This window comes from Rissa tridactyla, chromosome 2 (genome assembly GCF_028500815.1).
Source record: "Rissa tridactyla isolate bRisTri1 chromosome 2, bRisTri1.patW.cur.20221130, whole genome shotgun sequence".
In the NCBI taxonomy this organism is placed as follows: domain Eukaryota; kingdom Metazoa; phylum Chordata; class Aves; order Charadriiformes; family Laridae; genus Rissa; species Rissa tridactyla.
The window spans coordinates 58,171,396-58,192,200 of NC_071467.1; the positions used below are offsets into that span (position 1 = coordinate 58,171,396).

General features: G+C 38.3%; 1 protein-coding gene across 5 annotated transcripts in view; it reads left to right on the forward strand.

Moving 5' to 3' along the window:
- CEP192 (centrosomal protein 192) overlaps window positions 1-20,805 on the forward strand; it is a 79,147-nt gene that overhangs the window by 10,007 nt on the left and 48,335 nt on the right. For all 5 annotated transcript variants that reach the window (XR_008464751.1, XM_054190614.1, XM_054190612.1 and 2 more), the window contains 12 exons: window positions 828-968; window positions 1,225-1,561; window positions 1,899-2,039; window positions 4,478-4,542; window positions 4,624-4,815; window positions 5,758-5,881; window positions 7,894-8,024; window positions 10,633-11,671; window positions 11,782-11,908; window positions 13,339-13,507; window positions 17,722-18,622; window positions 20,454-20,602. Coding sequence is in view for 4 of the 5 variants with exons in the window: in XM_054190614.1 (XP_054046589.1) it covers window positions 828-968; window positions 1,225-1,561; window positions 1,899-2,039; window positions 4,478-4,542; window positions 4,624-4,815; window positions 5,758-5,881; window positions 7,894-8,024; window positions 10,633-11,671; window positions 11,782-11,908; window positions 13,339-13,507; window positions 17,722-18,622; window positions 20,454-20,602 (3,516 nt within the window). In the remaining variant the exon portion in view is untranslated. The remainder of the gene's footprint in view (window positions 1-827; window positions 969-1,224; window positions 1,562-1,898; window positions 2,040-4,477; window positions 4,543-4,623; window positions 4,816-5,757; window positions 5,882-7,893; window positions 8,025-10,632; window positions 11,672-11,781; window positions 11,909-13,338; window positions 13,508-17,721; window positions 18,623-20,453; window positions 20,603-20,805) is intronic.

Consider the following 20,805-nt stretch of genomic DNA (forward strand, 5'->3'; position numbering starts at 1 on the left):
AAATAAGTCTCTTAAATAAGTGGTCAGGGTGTGAAAGGTAAGCGTAGAGCAGCAACTGACTGGCTTGTGCTTTATCTTTGAGCAGCAGTTATAGTTCCGTTACAAACAGAGTGCCAGGGATTAAGTGTCTTTTCATTTTCTTGGCTTTGCAATGATGGATGCAATCATGGCAGTTGCATGCTTGACCAGAATGGGAAAGCGTGATTGATTTAAACAGTTAAATGAACTGTAGCTTCTGAAATGTCAGGAATTTCCCAGCTGACATCAGAGTTTCCAAGCTGTGCTAAGTGACGTTAACCCTGTATAGGCAGTCTGCATAGGCTGCCAGTAGCTGATCTATGGCTGTATGTGAAGAAAGGAATATGTGGTTGTTTGAAGAGTGAGAATAACACAGTTCTGCTCTCTGACCTCAGGTTTTCTCTACCTGTGTAAGATGTTTCTGCTTCACTGCCATTGTATATAGGCAGTGGGGTCGGTACAACAGGTTCTGTGTTGGATTTGGAGGCCTTATCCAGAAGGAGAAGAGGAGTAGCATGCTGCTACGTGGGAATAAAAGGATGTAGTGGGAGTAAGACATTCTCCATCTTCTTGCGGTGTGCGACCTTGGAGGCAGATGCATGGATTGGCATAGCTAGGAACTACTGACCTTGGTGATGGTGCGAACAGCTAGAGATGCATCTGGCAGTGGCACATAAGTGAACAAAGAATAATAATCTCTTAAATAGAGAATTTCTTAACATTATGAAAACAACTGTAATGTTAAATTTTTTTTTCTTTGGAATATCTGTATATTCTAGTGTAACTTAAATTTTAATTTTTTTTTAAAGGAGAACTTTCAGGTTCCTGACACTTACCAGGCTGTGACAGGAGTAGACTCTGGAAATGCTAGTGATGAAGATTCACAAAATCAAGCGATAACTGGATGTCCTGTGCAAAAAGAAATGCTGTCCAAAGAAGTACGGGAACTGGTATGAAATTGTCATATAAATTACTGTTTATTGTATAGAGTAAGACTATAGTGGAAGATGGCAGCGTGTTTGAAAACTTGTTAGAGGTTGAACTAACAACCCAAACTTTCTTTACAAAAAAATTAATAACTCCACTTTGTTTTTAGATATATTTTTCAAACATGTTTAACTTGGACTGTTTTGTACCTAGAACTGTTAGCACAAGCAGTTAACAACTGCACTTCTGACACTTATCAAATTATTACTGTTTTCTAAGAATTCCATGACAACTGGAGATGTGGTAGACTCCTGCACCGCTGCTGACTTGCAGTTAGATTCAATGTATCTTCAGTGCATGGACAGCCATAAAGCAGATGTGTTGGATGTCCTTCCAAAGCAAGAAATACAATTCTCTGAGCGTCAGGCTGCAGCTTCTGATGCAGATGTACTACACACAGCAAGAGGATTGTTGGTGCACTGCACCACTCCTAAAGTTCTTAGTGCAAATGCACCTCAGACAGATGCAACTGAATGTGAAATCGGTCTTGCGGATACTTACCTGTCTCCAACTGCAGACAGCTGTGAGAACATAAGTTTAGCTACAACAGACAAAGGTAGGTTGCTTTAGATATAACCCATCTATACAATTGTATCCAGACCCCATTGTATGGAAAAAAAGAAAAATGCAAGGCTTACAGCTTTATTTCTAGTTGTGCAAGTTGGTGATAAAAACCAGTGTAGTATGAATACATTTTGACTTGGTTTTGTTTTAAAAAAAATATGGACTGTTGTATATTGCACTTAACTTGTTTATTTGATGATGAAACTGGTTTAAGCTTGCAGTTGCAGCAGCTTGAGCTATGTTGTTTTTGAGCTCCTTAATCTAAACTTAAGAGACTTTGCCATGTTCCTTTTTATTTTAATCAGTGTAGTATTTGATACATCTTCCAGGTGATTTACCACATAGCATTGTCTACCAAAATGAAGAGGGCAAATGGGTGACTGATCTTGCGTATTATACTTCGTTTGATGAAGAACAAGATTTAAATCTGTCTGAAGATGATAAAATAAATCAGGAGTTCATTACTGGACGTATGTAACCTTTTTCCTTTTTAGTTAGCTGTTGTTATCTGTAATAGTGTTAAGTAAACTTTCTTTTTTTTTTTTTTCCATGTCAACAAATCAGTATTTAGTGTTGCAAAGCCTCCAGGCTTTAGATACTACAAGTAATTTGGAAGGTGATGTTGGTAGTAGCCTACAATGATGTTATCATTAGTTATAGTTGATGGCTTCTTTTCATGTTTCATACTCTTTCCATGAAGAGTCTTTTGTTTTGTTTCAAAAAGCATTCTAACATCTGTTGCTGGTACCTATTGTACGAGCAAAAGTAACTTCTGTAGCTGTCATTTCCACAATTTTTCCTTTGGACTTTATTTATTGTTATCCTTTCTTTCAAGAAGAAACACTAATCATTCTGTATTGCATGATGGTTAGACAAGAAATAATTGTAAACAAGAAATTACTACAAAGCTGGCTAAAACATGAAAAGAGCTGCTGAATTCAATAGCTGGTGATTTTTTTGTGTGTGTGTGTGAATCCCTTGGGAATGTCTTGATGCTGAAAAACGGTACTGGTACTGAAAAATGTTGGCGCTTGCTGAGGGGCTTTACTTCTAACAAATTCCAGGCTTTTTGAACCTCTCTTTACTTGAAGTTGTTTATTTTCCTTAAGCTATCTTAGACTGATCCTCATGAGAGTCTGTATGTTTGTTGTACAGGCTTGGATAATGTGCATGTACTACTGTAGACAAATCAATTCCTTAGTACCAAAATGTCATCTATTTTACAAGACATACTCAAGCAATGTGTGCCACAGTATTTCTCCCAGTTTCTTCTAGTTTCTAAAGTTGACATATGGATGGGCTAATATATTCTAAAGATGTCCATGGTCCACTCAAGGCCCTTCTTTCAAAGAGAATGCTGTATGTGTTGCTGTCTAGAATTTTTTAGTTTGAATGAGTGATGAAACAGGGTTGATTGGTTGAAATAGTGTTTTTTGAACACTATAATGGTTTCCTGATGGAACAAGCAAATATGATCCAGTTTGGTAGAAACTTCTGTATCTACTATGTCAGTAAAGCAGAGCTCCTCTGTTATTTTTCAAATGCCAGGATATTTCAGACACTTTCCTGCATCTCAGACTCCAGTTGTCAAGTGATTACAGTATTTGACTGTTGTAAATTTTTCCAGTGCTGTTTAGTGTTTTCCCACCTAATGGAGTTTTAAAGCAGTCCTGCTTTTGATCTGATTGGCTTACCTGTTCGCACAGGTTCTGTGCTTACAGATTCAGTGTGGTTAGCATTCTCCTGGCTGTTAGTTTGCCTGTCTACAATGCTCGAGTGTGATGCTTGACAGCTGAGAGTTTATTGGTAGGGACAGAGTGGAAATGTTACATCTGATGCTTCTGAGTCTTATTTATGATGTGTCTATCTCTGTCAGCAAACTCTGTACACAGTGTGTTCTTGTATGGAATAGTGCAGCATAGCTCACGTGACAGAGGTTGCTTGTGTCAGAGAGCTGTATGGTTTCTACAGAGGATTGAGGAAGAGCTGATACTGACTTAAAGTTCAAGTAGGTAAAACAATGTGTCATTGGTAGTGCTAGGCTGCCTTTAGGAAGTGCGGTTGGATTGCTTAATAAAGATGTATTCTAACTTTGTTTCTGTCTGCAGAGTATGCATTGCAACTTCCCATAAGGAATTTTATGGACAAAACCTGTATTCACTTTACAAGTTTGTGGCCATTCTTGACTTAATCCTCCATTTGCCCTGTGTCCTCTGTGACCGGGGATGCTGTGTGTACAAGGTCACATATTTTCTAAGTTTTGATGGGCTTAATGATACATTAACGTTGAAATAAGGTGGTAGAGCAATCTCTCTCAGTCAGCAGTTTTTCATGTCATTTTGGTGAAGAGACTTTAAGTGTTCATTGTTCTGTGAATGATAATTGTGAAAATAATACAAGCATTTGAATTTAAAAGAAGTATTGATTTATTTGGCCTGTTAATATGCACGGGTATTTCATGAACTGGTACAAAGCAGTCTGTTTCTTTTGCTCCAGTTCACAGGTACCACATTGATAAAATTTTCAAAACCAAGCGTAGTAAAAGTTTGTTTGGAAGTAGCCATGTGATGCTCAATTCTAGCTAGTATGGTTAGTATAACCTATGAAAAGTTATAGTTTGGTTTGGGGTTAAAGCCATAAGAGACTTCCTTTATTAACTGCTGTCCTGGTTTGAGTAAGTTAGCTAAATGCTGCTTTTACTTTGGCTTCTAAAGATCCAGGGAGTACTTTTAAAACAAATTTCATATAAACTTTTCTCACCGTAACTGGGTGGAATAACTCCTAGTATGTCCCAGTCTGTCTCAGATATAGAATTAAATATTGCAGTACCTGTCCCTCAAAATCTAGTGTAATGATAGCACTTAAGAACTTATGCCTTATTTTAATAAATGTTCTCTTTGGTTTTAAGCTGAAGCAGCAGCTATGATTGCACAAGACCAGGAAGAATTTGAGAAAGCGCGCAAACTTGTGCAGGTAACTAATTATCTCAATGTAAACAGAATAATTCTTTAATTTATTTGCAAGTTACAACTTCTGAAATGTCTTTGTCTGCAGGTGGAAAAAGTAGACATTCTAAATGCATCTGAATTAGCAGATACTTCATGGAAATCTGCCAATAGCTGCATTCTGCCGAGAACATCTGATCTTGATAAAGATGCCAGTTATTTACGTTTGTCTTTGGGGGAGTTCTTTGGTCAGAGATCTGAAGCTCTTGGTTGTCTTGGTGGAGGCAGTGATGTGAAACGGGTATGTATCTTGATGTTAATATTAAAACACAAGAAAAGGACAAGAACAACAGCTAGCCCTATTATTTTTTTTTTTTTTTATGTTGTAACTAAGTCTGAGAACTACTTTTCCAAGTTCACTTGCAAAGGAAATTCTCTGTGTGACAGGTCTGGATTGGCTTTTGTTTCCCACTTGTAATTTCTGATGTGAAGGGTTGTCTGGTATTACTGATGAATCTTGATCTTCACCTTTTGGTCAGAAACTAATTTTGTGTAGGATTAGAGAGAGAAAAATACACCATGCACAGGGTGCGAGTTGGAGGTGCAAGCAAGCATTCAACATAGTAGTTGAATGGAATGCTGCTCAGAGGTATTTGAACAGTGAGGGTCTTTGAATGGCTATTGACAGTTGATGTGCTCTGTAGGCAAATGCCTAACTTCAGTAAAAATGTAGTCATCTAGACCCTACCGTACCAACATATTTCTGTATGCTTCTTGCGTCCATCCGATACCTGCCTCTTATCTGCTGTTGGTAGACAGTATCTCATCTGTCTGCCAAAAAAGCAGGGTAGTGTGTGCAATGGGAGGAAGAAGTCAAATATCCTTATGTAATTCAGTTGTGTCCTGGTGAATTGGTAGAGTTGGCGTGTTCTGTCCTGGTGCATTCAGAGGCTGAATGACAGAGCATGCTTCCAGGCAGAGATGATGAGAGCATATGTACTTTTTTTTGTTTAACTGCCATAAATAAGTTGTTAGTTTATTTTATGTATATATTGGAAGTTTACATATTTGGATTAGGCATTTGCAATGCTGGGAGGCATGTGTTATTTCTCAGTGGTATGAGAGCCAGGCACCAACTGGGGAGCCACTGTGGCTGAAAGTGCTTTGCAAGCCCACTGAACCTATTTATTAATGGTTAAATTTACTCATGCTGTATTCTGGGCTAATTTTATTTTTTTTATAGCCATCTTTTGGTTACTATATTACATCTCCGAAGAAAAGGCAACCGGTTGCTTTGCTAAGACAATCCGATTCATCAGGAAGTCACATCGCCCAAGAGATTTCGCAGTTGTCTGAAGTGTTTTCAGGTAATTATAGAACAGAAGGGTCAGCCCTAGAGAGTGGTTATAACAGTAGTTAAAAATTACTTGTATGTAACTATTAAAACTATTAAGAGTAATCTGTGATAGAAAGACTATAGTTTTCATTCACCAAATATCTTTTTTGCTGTGAGCACCTCCCCTGCACCTCTCCCGCACCTCCTTCCCCGAGAAAAACACAGAACCTAAACACTTACAAGAGAGAACATTCTAATACTAAGTACTGTCCTAAATTGTCTTGGATATTTCACCATTTTCAGATACTGGATAACTACTAGAATGTCTTGTAGTAATTAAAGTCTGTTCAGAGTTTCCCTGTTGAAAAAGCTGTATAAACATGTTGCCAAAAAACTGAAAAACAAAACCCCCAGAAAACTGGTCTGTTTGCTCATATAAGTATAGAGGATATTGGGGGGGGAAAAAAGGAAAACAATTTGGGTTATAGCTGAGCTGACAGTGTGTGTATAAAACATAATCTACTTTTTTCCTGCCACGTTTAAAAAAAAAAATAATTACACTCCCACGATATTTGCTTAACTTTAATAATTTTGGAGGTTCTTCCAAAATTTTGTATGTAAAAATCACAGCAAGCGTTTTGGTGCATATATGTCTATCAACTTAATAAGGTGTGTTTAGGAAAGGATGAGTGCATTTTAAAGCATCTCTACTGCTCTTGATAGAACTGTGGCAACATCAGTCTTTGTGAACCTGCAGGTACAGCAAGGAGCCTGCTTCCTTGAAAGAGCTTTACAGCTGTAATTTTCCTCATTTCCCCCCCCCCCCCCGTCCCCCCGCATGTGGGGACCTTGCAAATATTTTTAAAAGGTCTCTAATTGTTATTTTTAATCTAGTGTTAATGTGCTTAAATTCACTATACAATACTCTGGATTTTTGTCCAAAATATTTTTTGTCAAAAAATACTGTTCAATTAAATTCAAGTTATAATTGCTACTTTGAATAATAGAAAAATACCTTAATGTGCTCTGCAGTTCTTCTGATACGAAGTTTGCTATAAATGCTTGAGAAAATAGTTATTTGGGTCACTTCGTGGCCAAGATATTAGTAGTTACTGCCACTTGATTTTCAGTAGTACTGGCAATAATGATCTTTATCAGCAATACCAGTATGCAATTCCTGCTTCAGGAGCAGGATGGAGCAGGAGCATCCGAAGCAGGTGGAGAGGAAGCTGAGAGGTCAGCAATCTGAGGAGGGGGTTAACTTGAAATACAAAGTATATCCAAACCCAAAATATCTACTATAAGAACAGAAACAAAGGAAAAACAAACAACCAAAAACTCCCACCAAACAAAAAAACCCAATGCAACACCGTCCCTTCCCCACAAAAATAATCAACCCAAAAATATTTATTTTGTACGTTTCTCACTATCAGAGCATCTTCACAAGTTGGTTTAGTATTCTATGGAGTCCAGATGTTTTCCTTCAAGCAGGAACTCATTTGTTGAAATGGCAGCCTCTAGATCTCATATGAACAATACCTCCTAGTTTGGGTTTGATCTCCTAATCAAGAAGATTATTCGTGGTTTTGATGGTTTCAGAAACATACCTCTCCGTCCTAAACATAATCCTTCAAAATCACCTGTTTACTGCTATCTACCTCAGTCAAACGCTGTCTCCAGCATAAGAAAACTGGCTTTACTCAGATTTAACTCTTCTAGTTTTCTACTGGAGTTTGGCCTACTATCTTGCAAACACCATTTTATGAAAAGGTTTATTTGGCTTACACTAGTATGATAAGCTGCGTGAAAATAAAATTTGAAGAGTGAGCAAGGTAGTCATAATTCCAGCTAATTTTGTGACTTCAGTGAAAACTTTGAGTACTCTACAGGAAACTGTTGATGCTCACAGTATTTGGGTTTGTGCCATTATGACAGCTCTTTTTTTCTATAGAGAGTTAAGGGAGCATGTGTATCACAAGAATGCAAGTATTTAGAAAATTTACTTACTGTAAATTAATTCTCTGTCTTTTTCTTTGTTCTTAGATGACTTAGAAATACAAACAAAAGAACATGCAAATTCTACCAGCTGTGAGGGTGCATGGCATAGGACGGATACTGTAGCTGGAATACATAAAAGCATTAATACAGAAGCTGCTACCAAAAGTAAAGCAAAGGTATTTCTCTTGTATTTTTCTATTAAGTGCAACTATGAACTTGAACAAAATTAAAATAACTCCCATTATTATTGTTTCTTTTAATATGACTAAATTAGGCCTTTCATATCAGCTGACTGCTTTTTATATTGATCATTTGAATCATAGCAGGTGACACTGATTGTTAGGATAGTTTGATTAAAATGCCATGATCCTTTAGTGAGTCAGGTGTTACTATCACCAGCTCACTCTTGTTTTTCTCCCTACTTCACTTTTGGAGTTGCTTGGTCTGTCAGCCCATAGTTTTTCAGAAGTTCCTAGGGTATTGATGTTCTGCGATCAAGTTTCTGAATTTCAGCTATGTCTTCCCCTTCTGTTTTTTTTTTTTTTTTTAACGAAACAACTTGTCTCTATCATGTGAATAAAGTCTTTCACTGAGTAAAAATATTCAAAAATATCGATGTGGTGCAAGTCTAAAAAAGGTTTATTTTCAATTTGGTAATCCTAGACACCTACCTTCTCTGCCTTAACATGTCATGTTCTTTTTCTGATCAGGTAGAACACATGCAGACCCATTCAGTTACAGGAACAGCTCTTCTCCTACATGGTCACTGAGAGGAATCAGTAGCTAGCAAGTTTGACTTGGTTTAGCTGATCAAATAATGAAAGCTGCAGACTTTAACGCAGAAGGACTGGTTGGATCATTCATCTGACTGTCTTAAGTGCTTTTCTTTCTAATTGATCCTTATCCCTATTGTTCTAGATACAAAATGACTAATTTGGAATTTTGATAGTGTATATCCAGATTCTAATCTACCCTACCCTCAATTTGTACAAGTTTAGGTCACCTTCAGTCTGATATAGATGCTAAAATGTTCACAAACAGAGACAAATCACAGAATGGTTGAGGTCAGAAGGCACTCCTGGAGATCATCTAGTCCATCCCTTGTTGCTCAAAGCCAGATCAAATAGATCAGGTTGATCAAAGTCTGGTTGTGTTTTGAATATCTCCAACGATGGAGACTCTATAGTCTCTTGGGGTTCTCTTGGCAGGCAGTTCCAGTGTTTGATCATGTTGACATTAAAAATCTTTCCCTTATGTTTAAATGGAATTTTTTGTATTTAAAATTGTGCCCATTGCCTTCTCTCTTCTTGCTGGATACCTCAGAGAAGAGTCTGGGTCCGTCTTCTTTACTCTTCCCTGCTCCTCTTCTCTCTGCATCAGGTGTTTGTACACATTGATAAGATTTCCTCCTGAACCTTGTCTTCTTGAGGCTAAACAGCTCTCTCCTTATATGACAGATGCTCTAAGCTCTTGTTCGTCTTTGTGGTCCTTCATTAGACTCTCTCCAGTATGTCCATGTCTCTCTTCTACTGGGGAGTCCATAACAGGACACAGCATTTCAGATGTGGTTGCACCAGTGCTGAGTAGAGGGGAAGAATTACCTCCTTATGCCTGCTGGCAACTCTTTCTTACTGCAGCCCAGGATGCTGTTGGCCGCCTTTGCCGCATTGCTGGTTCATGGCCAACTTCATGTCCACCAGGACCCCCAAGTCCTCTTCTCCCAAGCTGCTTTCCAGCTGGTTGGTCCCCAGCCTGCATGAGTGCATGGGGGTATTCTTCCCTAGGTGCTGATCTTGGTATTTCCCTTTGAGCTTCGTGAGATGCTTCTCAGCCTGTCTTTCTGGCCTGTTGAGGTTCCTCTGAATAACAGCCCATTCTCCTCGTGCATCAACTGCACCTCCCAATTTTGTATGATGATTGAACTTGCTGAGGGCGCACTCTGCCCCATCATCTGTGTCATTAATGAAGGCGTTGAACAGTACGGGCCTCTGTCTTGATCCTTGGGGTACTCCACTAGTGAATGGCTGGCCTCCTGCTGGACTTTGTGCTGCTGATCACACCCTTTGAGCCTGGCAGTTCAGCCAGTTTTGAGTCCAGCCGTGGTCTACTTACCTGCTCCACACTTCATCAGTTTTTTTATGAGGATGTTGCAAAGACATGCGTGTGTATCTACAAGAGGACAGATGCTTTCTTTTCTTCCTGAATGTTTGTGTGTCTAAGAGAGGTGGGTAGAGATTATGGTCTGGACATGACTGTCTAGTTATTCCATGCCATTTGCTAAGAATAGTCAGTGTGAAAACTAAAGAAGAAATCAGACTTGAGTGATAGAGGAAACTGTAGAAATAGCTTTGTTTTCCCCTTGTAGAGGGGCAGATGATCTAAAGTTGATTGGGAAAATGCTGTGTATTTGGTCATGGTAGTTTCTTCCTGCTATTTGTTCCTGATGGAATTTTACTCCCAGTTCTTCCAACTGAATTAAAACACTTAAGGATTTTGTAAGTTTTACAGGAACTAATGCGTTCCTAGCAGGCAATCTTTATTTAGTCTTTTGAAAAAACCTCTGTGGAGTAATCTTAAAAAATCAGTACAATGAGAATTATGCCTATTGCAGTATTCCTTCTTGACAGGCGATTAAAAATGTGACAACCAGAAATGTTAATATATTACCATATACTGAAGTGCAAAATAATTTAAAAAAAAACCAACAACCATCAAAACACAAAACCCAAAATGCTAAACAAATATTTCTTAATTTGGTGCTTAACTCATTTTTGTTTGTTGTAGGATGGAATTCATAAAGACAAGTTTGAAGACGGCTTATCTAATCATTCTGACTCTGTCCTGAGTATTAGCACAATTGCCTCTGCTATTGCTAATGCTTCCTCCAGTGCTGATCCTTCCCAGTTGGCTGCTATGATGATGGCACTCTCTAAGAAAAGTAAAAGAACATGTTTCCTTCCTGGAATTGTTAAAGAGACGGAACTGTCTGCTAATCAGATATTATCCATCAATGTGGAAAATAGTGTATTTGATATGGAAAAATACCTCAAAAAAACAGATGAGATTGGACATGAAAGTGAATATGAGAGTATTGTGAAACATGAAGCATCTGCCCAGAACCTTATGCTTGATACCTTTTTACTGGGTAAAGATAAAAATAAAGATACTCTTGCAGAAGATTTGATAAATAATCATAGCAAGCAGCAAGAAATAGAGAAGCGATTACTGGATTATTTTAATGAAGAAAATGGTATTCAGAATGTCTCTAATCTGTCTGGTGTTCCCAACCATGAAGATGTAACTGCAAATAGTGTTGAATATTCTGAAAAGTTGTCAGATTTGGTAAATAGTAAACATTTACAGTCAGTGAATGCTGATCTTGGATCAGACACGCTCAGTACCCAGACCTCACCTACTGGAAATGAAGCACAGACATGTGGAATTCCTTTAGCAGCAAAAATGGAAGCGGCACAGAGAAGTTTGCTTGCTTACCAGGCCAGTGATCTCACTAGTAGATGTATCAGGGAAGACACAGAAACAGTAGATCGAGGAACAAATGCTGTTCCTGAACCATGTGATGATTTGGTGGAAAGAAGTACAGGAAACACTCTGTCACTCAGTAACTCAAAATCTGCCAAGCAATCTAGTAAATATGTCTCAGTAAGTCCTACAGAAGCAAAGTCTACACAGAAAATGAACAATGATGAAAAGCAGGAAAATGCAAAAATAGACACACGAAATAAAGATGCCAGTATTGTTTGCGGTGGGAGTGCAAAACATGTAACTTTTGAGAAGCTCTCCCCGACTTCCCAGAACAATTCTGGTAAGTAAACCTATATGAATGTAACCAGTTGTTGAAAAGGCTTTTCTTGGCAGTAGACTTGTTCCATGTGCTTAAATAAATACTGTTATTAAATTCTGCTTATTTGCCAGAGCATAAACCAATTCAACCTGAATGCGAGCTGCAGCCTCTGGAGGATGAGCAGTATAGCTTCAGACCTTCAACTTCACCACTAATCCACTCTTCTCCTAGTGAGACTTCTGGAACAGTATTTTCAGGGTAAATTTCTTGGTGTGGTTTATAAGAATAATTAATGCTTCATGAGGATTTTTGAGGAATCAAGTTTTAGTTTAATGTTGTCCTTGATCTCAGCTTATAGACGATCTTTATTAGACTAAGACTGCCTTCTCTTTGCTTTTATTATGTATATGGGAAAGCAGTCTTAGGCAATTGTTAACCTTTTATTTTCCTCACTGCTCTGATGAAACAGAAATGCTGGATAGAATGTGCTGTTTCTGCTCAGGATTATCCAGTAATCTGAGAATACAAAATATTCAGTCTGTTAGCTAGTCATATAGCTCAGATACCTAAAACTGTTTGTTGATGGAGCTATAGAATCCCATATTTATTAATTGTTTTTCTAGTGTAATTCCTCTATTACAAATAAAGCTATTTGGTTAGGGGTTATGATGTTAATTACAAGATAACAAAGCTTGACATTGTGTGGACCAATGAAGATGTGGGTTTTTTTTTTTTAAACTTAGAAGTATTTCACTCAGTTTGGTTCTCTGATTCATACCACTGCTTGTTGTGAGAGAAGATGGGTAAAAGTATTTGTTTTGCTTTTAACTACTTCACATTTTGAAACTGCATGTTGTGCCTAAGATTTAAGGCTTCTTTAGCAACTGAAAGGGTGATGTTTTCTAAACAAGATCCCACAACAGTAAGTGTTGTATAAATGATAAGATTACAACTAAGTTGATTGTTTAGTCTTAAACATATAAACGTGGCCAGTAGTCAGTGCTATGTACATGCTCAGAAAAAGAAGAGGCAACTGATTTCTTCGCCCTAACTTTTAAGGTCACTGTTTGATACTTAACTACAGTTAGCGTGTCATATATGATATTAGAATTACAGGCTGTCTGGCATTTCTAGGAAGTTAAAATGTGTATTTTTGTAAGTGTGTTGTATAGATTAGGATTTCCAGTTAAAATTGTCAGTGACTTAAGTTGTTTTCATGTTATCTCTTCTGGTCTTACAAAGTGGTGAGAGATCCTGTGTTTTCAGGTGTGTGAAATGAAGAGAATCTCAGCAATGAATAGGAGCTACTAATGTGTGGTGCCTGGGATATTGAATAATTTAATTTGGCATTCTTCCATGTAGCTAGATACAAGTATATCGATTCATCTTTTTTATTTTAATAAGTTATTGTGTTGTTTCTGTGACCTTAGCATCTGAGTTCACTTGTAGAACTCTGATGCTTTGCCTTTATGGATGTGTATCCAATGAAAATGAGTTTTATGTACATCGAAGGTAGAACTTGTAAAGGTTAATTGAGAGCTGATTTCTCATTTCTACTGACTGTACTAAACAGAGTGGCTATGTAAGTTGACTTTTAGAAGAGTATAGCTAATGCGTAGCAGTGTTTTTCTTGATGGTAGCATTAGAAATATATTCTAATACTGACATAGTTTGAATCTGTTTTTCAGGTCTGAAACTGACTTTACTTGCACATCACATTATCAGGAATCTTGCAAAGAGAGTGTACTACCTCGGTCAGTTTACACAAGTCCTAGCATGAGCAGATTAACATATGTCTCTGCATCTGACAGCACCCTTAAGAACACAGCTGTAATACATAATACGGAGACGTACTGGGTAAGAATGTCTTGAACTGTAAATATGTATTAATTCCTTTTCTTTAAAAAAACAAACAAAACACCACCTCCCTTTCACCCCCAAACCCTTCAGTTGGAAAAGTCGTAAGAGTTGTAAGAGTTTCAGAACAGTTTAGGATGTGCCGTGTATAGGGAAAAGATGTTCAGCTTCTCCCCCACTCCTGAGTTTCAGAAATTTAAATTCTGAAATAGATTGTATTAAATGTACAAGCTCTAATGAATATAAACATAGTAAAACATTCAAAGAAAAAAGTTAGAGGTGGTGTATTTTTCCCCTTTCATTTTTTTCCTCAATTTCTTGTTAAGTCATTCGGTTCTTGGAATGCAATGCGGTATTCCAGTAGTAGTTTGTAGGATCTGTATCTGCTTTCATCACTCCTGAGGCTCCCTTTCTGCTCAGCTTCAGCTGTTAGTGGTTTGGATTTTTTTTTTCCGGCTGGAGGAATGTTTATAAATATGGATTTTAGCTTTAAATTCTTTTATCAGGACTGAAGCTATCATTTTCTACCTTTGCCAGTCATCCTGACTGTTCTTACTGCTTTAGCAGAGTGTAGTCTGAGAGTGAAACTTCTGTTCAGACTTGCAATGTTATGCTGATTAACATAATTGGCATTCTTTTATCTAAACCATGGGTCCCTTGGAATCTGGAATCTTCCTGTTATGCCTTCCCCATTCTAAAGTGTGTGGAAATGTGGATGGACCTTTAAAAACAAACAAACAAAAGCTGAAAAGCCTTTCTGACTGCATCCGTATCTGAGTAAATCTGAGTGGTTACATTTGTTTTGCAATGTCATAGAATCATGGAATTGCCTGGGTTGGAAGGGGCCTTTCAGATCATCTGGTCCAACCATCAACCTAACACTGACAAAAACCATCACTAAACCATATCGCTAAGTACTACATCTACTTGTCTTTTAAATACCTCCAGGGATGACAATTCCACCACTTCCCTGGGCAGCCTGTTCCAGTGGTTGATAACCCTTTCAGTGTAAAAATTTTTCCAGTGTAAAAATTTTTCCAGTCTAAACCTCCCCTGGCGCAACTTGAGGCCACTTCTTCTTGTCTTATAACTTGTCACTTGGGAGAAGAGACCAACCCCTACCTCTCTACAACCTCTTTTCAGGTAGTTGTAGAGAGCGATAAGGTCTCCCCTCAGCCTCCTTTTCTCCAGGCTAAACAACCCCAGCTCCCTCAGCTGCTCCTCATACGACTTGTTCTCCAGACCCCTCACCAGCTTCATTGCCCTCCTCTGGATCCGCTCCAACACTTCTCTGTCTTTCTTGTAGTGAGGGGCCCAAAACTGGACACAGTATTCTCTCAGTCTTTCAGTTGTGGATTTCTCTAAGGCAGGAAACATGTTCTTTATTGTGCATTTTTTTCTCATTTGCAGTGGGTGAGGCTTTTCAGGACTGGGGGCTAGTGAAAGCTTAGTGAAGCCTTTTCTTCCTGTAGGAACACCAGCAACAAAGTTCCTTCATGCTGAAAGCATCGGGAAGAAGGAAGCATGTATTCTGGCTTATAGCCCATTTTATTCTAGGTCTAGCTGCTCAAGTTACATAGGGAATATCTGTTCTTTTCTATATTAATGTTTCCAGTGGGAATTGTAGTCCTGTAGGAGGGACCCTAAGGGCAAATTTAAGTGTGTATTTGCTTGCAGTCAACACTGGCATAGCATCAGCTCTTGTGTCCGTTTCATGTTTGAAATGCATATGGTTCTAGATTCTTGTCATCTCATGAAAATGGGTGGCTCTTGATGCTTTGATGTAACTGGCTGCATACTTGTTTGCCCCTCTGTATTGAAGAGATGTTACTGTTTGAGTAGTCTTTGTTCCGCTGGGTAGTTTAGCAAGGAGATCATCAAGTACTTTGACAAAGTTTTACATTTGTATTATGAGTATGTTTATAAGTCCCGCTTATAAGACTGCAGTGTTAATTTATTCCTTTGGGTTAGTAATCTTTTATGATGAGAGAGAGAGAGAGAGACTGCTGAAAGAGACTGAGAGATCTTCATTTCATTTGTACTTGTTAAGAGCCACTTTCATGTCCCTTGCCTGAAGCTTCTTACAGACAACAAGAATGTTTGTGTTGGTGTTATCTTCAGATCTGAGTACTTCCTATAGCACAATTTCTTTAACCAGTGGTATCCTCTCCCTCTAACACTAGGGTCAGGTTGTCAAAGCTGCATGATTTTTAATTTTTTTTTTTCTTATTTCTTGTTTGGTTGATTTGTCCTGCTGAGCCATCTCACCTCAGGCAGCTGCCCTGAATGCCCTTTTTAAAGCATTGTAACTTGCAGCTTACTTTTCTACAACAATGTGAACAGCTACTGTATTGCTCTTTCCCCTTCTTTCACGTGCCTTTCTCTGCCTCCCAAGTCCTGTTTACTTAAGGTGAACCATTGCTTTATACTGTAGTTACTCTTTATCCTTTTGTGTAGCTCACTTGTTCCTCTGTCAGAATTCTCTAAGTACACCTGCCCTGAGCTGATGTCTGATTGCTTTGATACCACACTGTCTGGTTTGGGTTTTGAAACTTCTAAAAATTATTTTGAAACTCCATTTTAAAAAATGGAATCTGTGGTCCAGATGTACTTCACAAGAAAAAGCTAACATTTGTATCACATCTGAAGAACACTAATTTTTTCAGGTTGGTAGGGGAAATAACTGGAATTCCATCCACTGTATTGTGAAGACTGACAAATTTGGTGCCAGTTATGGGAGGGTGGTTGTCTCATGGTTGGTCCCCCTCCACTGATTAGTGCCAATGCTTTTGTTAATGCTATTGTTAGTAGCTATGAACAGTGCATGAGAAAGTGTAATCACTTCTGCTGTTGACAGTTAACCCAATAGGAGATTCCTTGAAACACATTTGTGTGTATGCTGATTTATGATTTGTAGTCTTTCTCTTGGTTTGATTTCTAAACACAAAATCCCAAGACCCTGAGGATAAGGTCCATTCATTCCACCTACACCATGCATACCTGCCAAAATGGAAGGTCTTTGGCCTTGAATGGTCTCTGTGTGTGAGTGCACAAAGAAAATGTTTGTATTGGTGCTTTTTCATGTATCTTAAAACTGATCTCTTTTGATTAATGATTTGATTCGGGACTTCTCGGCTTTTTAATTTTTTCCTTAAAAAGCTGGCAAGTGCGTCTTTAGTGTGTGGTGTTTTTTCTTTCCTCAAAAAAACCCTATCTGTTATGATGTTACTGTAATTTACTGCTTCTAGGTCCTTAGCTTTTACTTCTGTCTTTGTGTCTCAGTTTTTTAGAATAATAACATTTGTGAATCTGTCAGTGAGTTTAGGAATCTGCTCTGTTAGGTTTTTTTTTTTCTTAGTACAGTTATTTTCCCACAGAATAACTTTGTAAAATCTCAGTGTGTCAAACATTTTTGGTCCTGTGGAAGCTCTCTGAGTTGTAACTTCAGAGAGCAGAGCATTCTTCTGGTGTTAATGCCTAGTGTGGCTGATTCCCCCCCACAATTGCTTGCTAACACTCCCGCAGCAGGATAGAGGGGAGAATTGGAAGGGCAAAAGGGTGGGGTGGGGGACTGGTGGGTTGAGATAAAGACAGTTTAATAAGTGAAGGTCGGGGGGGGAAAGCGATGCAAAAGCAATCACTTGCTACCAGCAGATCAATGCCCAGATAGTCTCCAAGCAACAGCTACTTTGGAAAAATTCTCCCACAGTTTTATTGCTGAGCATAGTATTACACGGTATGGATTCTCTCTTTGGTCAGTTGGGGTCAACTGTCCTGACAGTGTCCCCTCGCTACCTCTTGCCCACCCCCAGCCCACTCTCTGGAGTGGCAGAGTAAGAAATGGAGAAGGGCTTGACACAGAGCAAGCACTGATCAGCAATAGCTAAAACACTGGTGTGTTATCAACGTTGTTTTGGTCACAGATCTAAAAATACAGCACCATAGGGGCTACCATGAAGAAAACTAACTCCATCGCAGCCACACCCAGTACACCTAGCTAGAATGTGACTTTAGACAGCAAACAGGTTGAAGTCGCAGGTTTTCTGTTTCAAAGTGAGGAGCCACAGATGTTACAAAAGAGAACTTCAGACAAGACTTGACAAACTTGATTATTTATCTTGGATGGCAATACTGGTATTAAGGTCTGTCTTGTTTTATGTACCCTATTTGCTTTTCCAAAATTTGTAATACTGCATGTTATATTTGTTTACTAGAGCGAAAATGCCAGTGAACTGAGCACAACAATAATTCAAGCCAGCCCAACTCCTTCGCAGGAGCATACACATGAAAATCCGGAAGACCACTCATGTCAAAGAAAGAGAAAAGAAGCACTGCTTAGTATTGACCCAAAATCAGAAGAAAATGAACTTGCAGGTCTTAAAAGAAAGCTTGATGATGTACTGTGTCAAGAACTGTCCAAAGAAGGTTTTTCGAAGAATGAAAAGCAGCTTTCATCTATTCCTTCAAATGTAGCAGCAAATCATAAAGAGCTAGACCATGTTAAATCAGCTTTACCAAGTAAATTCTGTATTTTTCAGCCACTTTCTGTTAATGTTGACGCACAAGAAGCGTGTCAGGATCCAACAAGCAAAGCACAGAGACAAGGATTACCATCCTTGAATGTATTACCCGTATATCCTGGATTAAGCACTTATATGCCATTTAATCAAAACTCATCTGGTGAACAATATGTTCCTATTTCAAGCTTTAAATCCCATGTCACTACCTCTGAGAGTCAAGCAATTTCTTCTTCTGTTCCCACGTTGCTTACAGGACATTCTCTTGCAACGACTCCATTTGCACAACAGCATCTGGGAAATATACCATCTACTGGAAATACAGCTTTGTCTCAGTTTCATGGTTGCAGCTCTGCAGGTTTTGGTCTTCCATCAGGGCTTCCTTGTGCCGGTATACCAGCAGGACATGTTGAGAATCCACTTACGGTAGGAATTCCCATAGGTCCAAATATTGGTCCTGGCTCTTTGGGTGCAGCTTCACTCTGTAATCCACACTCTACTTCCTGGAACAAGAGTATCTTAAATATAAAATCATGTACGGGACAACCTCTTGGAGCTGTTGGAAACGAGTGGGAGTTGACAAAGTCACCTGGTATTGGTAAGTGTGTATTTTGGAGTCTGTTTAAAATGCAGCTGTGGACAAGAATGGTGATGATGATGATGCTAATGTTACAGTAGATAAAATTAAGATGCCTATTAAGTGTAACGGTAATTATTCTTTTCTTTATGCAAGCTGTGTTATTTTAAAGAAAGGTATTTCTAATTTTCCTTATTTAGTGATGTTCTCTGAATTTAGTGTCTATTCTTATAGTACCCCTAATGGTCTTAAAAGAAATTTTTCATTATCTAGAAGAATTTCAGCATTCGTCAGCATTCAGTCGTTTTGTGTTTGTTTAAAGGATTTAGAATTGTCTTTCATAGGAGGAAGAGAAATCCTAGCTGCAGTGCATGCTAGACAAGAAAAGTCATGCTCTGGAAATTCAGTTCTATTTTATTTGGAAAGTAGACAACGTTTCTGTCTCCAGCCTAACTTAGTATTAGCAGTCAGTTAAGCCAAAAAATCCAAGGAGAAGAGTGGAGGGCTTGGGCTATTTTCTGGTTATGAAGGGGAGAGACAAGCTGCCAAGTGCCTTCTGTACTTCCTGCTATTTCTCTGTATCTTGACATAGCTCTGAACCTAGGCAGTGCAAATTAGTGTTTCATTTTAAAGACCACTTTTAACCTGTAGTCTCCTTAGTTGTTTTTTTGCTGTACTTTTTTCTGGCTAATTCTTTCAGATGAAATGACAAGCTAGTGGGGTTGAAGGTTTGAATTTGTGACAATTTATAGGTTATTTTCTGTTTATTGATTGTTTAAAATAATTGATCTTGTTAGTGCATTTTAAAACAGTAAAATTTGAACAATCTTACTCTTTGCCTGTTTTTAAGACATATATTTTCTAGGTTTCTGTACGTGTTTTTGAATCTGAATGTCTATGTAGTCTAAACTTAATTCTTGGCAAACTTGAGGTTTTGAACTTAATTTCCAGTGATGCTAGTCTTAGTTTACATTTACACCTTCATACTTCTGCTAAATTTTTTTTGGGGGAGGGGCTAAGTGTGTGTGGCTTTAAAATAAACTTGTTGCTTCAGTAACTAAAACTACTTCAGGTGACTGTGTGTGTCTCTGACAAGGCAAACTTTTAATTTGATGTGAGTACCCATTAGTGGGTTTCTGGATGTAATGAAGATTGATCCTTGGCATGCCAGGGAACTCTTACCTCCATTTGAGCTTTCAGTTGTCATTATAATGTTGCAATTCCTCTAAATGTGTTATTTTTGAATATTTTAGAAGTAAAGACTCCCTAGAAGTAATGTAGTTGAAGCAGTATTTCTTTTGATTTGGTGATAACTTTTTGCTGCACTTCTACAGCAAAAATCTACTCTAGGAGTACTCAGTATTTTCTGTAGCAGAAAACATCTGAACACCTTTTTAGGTAACAGTTGTAGTCTGCTAAAAAAAGATTTTCCTTTTGGTCAGTGTAAATGCTCCGAAGTTGTTGTAATACTGATATTCACACTTTCAAAGTTGGGCTAGTACTGATTAAATTGTGAACACTAAGTATTTTATATAAGGGGGTGTGTGTATGCGTATATACACATGCACACACGCTTTGTGGATTAGTGTGTGCATGGGATGTGCTGTTGCAATAAGTATTCTTGTTTGTGACAGTAGAACTCCAAGTAAGATGCAAATTAGAAACAATTGATTTGAAATTCTGAGTATCAGGCTTGTGGGAAAACATTCTTAGGAGAACAGTAGGAGTCAAACGTTTCCTTGCCACAACAAAGCATTTGTCAAATGAGTTTATAAATTTAACATGGTGGCAGCCTGAGTGCTGATTTGCTTCTGGGTACTTGAAACTAACAGGAGCATGTCGTCTTTCAAAGGACACGTAAAAGTACCAGAAGAATTGAAGATCCCTAATGCTTGTTGTGTGGGAATTGCATCACAGGCTCTTCTTAGCATTTTTAACCCAACTGAATGGTGGTTGCAGGTCAGCATTGGAATACTCAGTGTTTCCATTAATGGGGAAAAGGTAAGAGATTTTTTTTTTTTTAACAAAGCTATAAGGATAATGCTGTAATTTTACCAGAGCAATTAGAGCCCTCTGTACAGATTTGTAGTTTTTTCACATTTTAGAATTAATATACTCAAAAGCAGTGCTACCCTCTTTCAGCCAGGCCACTTGACTTATTCCAACAAGTAGACATAGAGGAGGAAATGCCACATGATGGGATT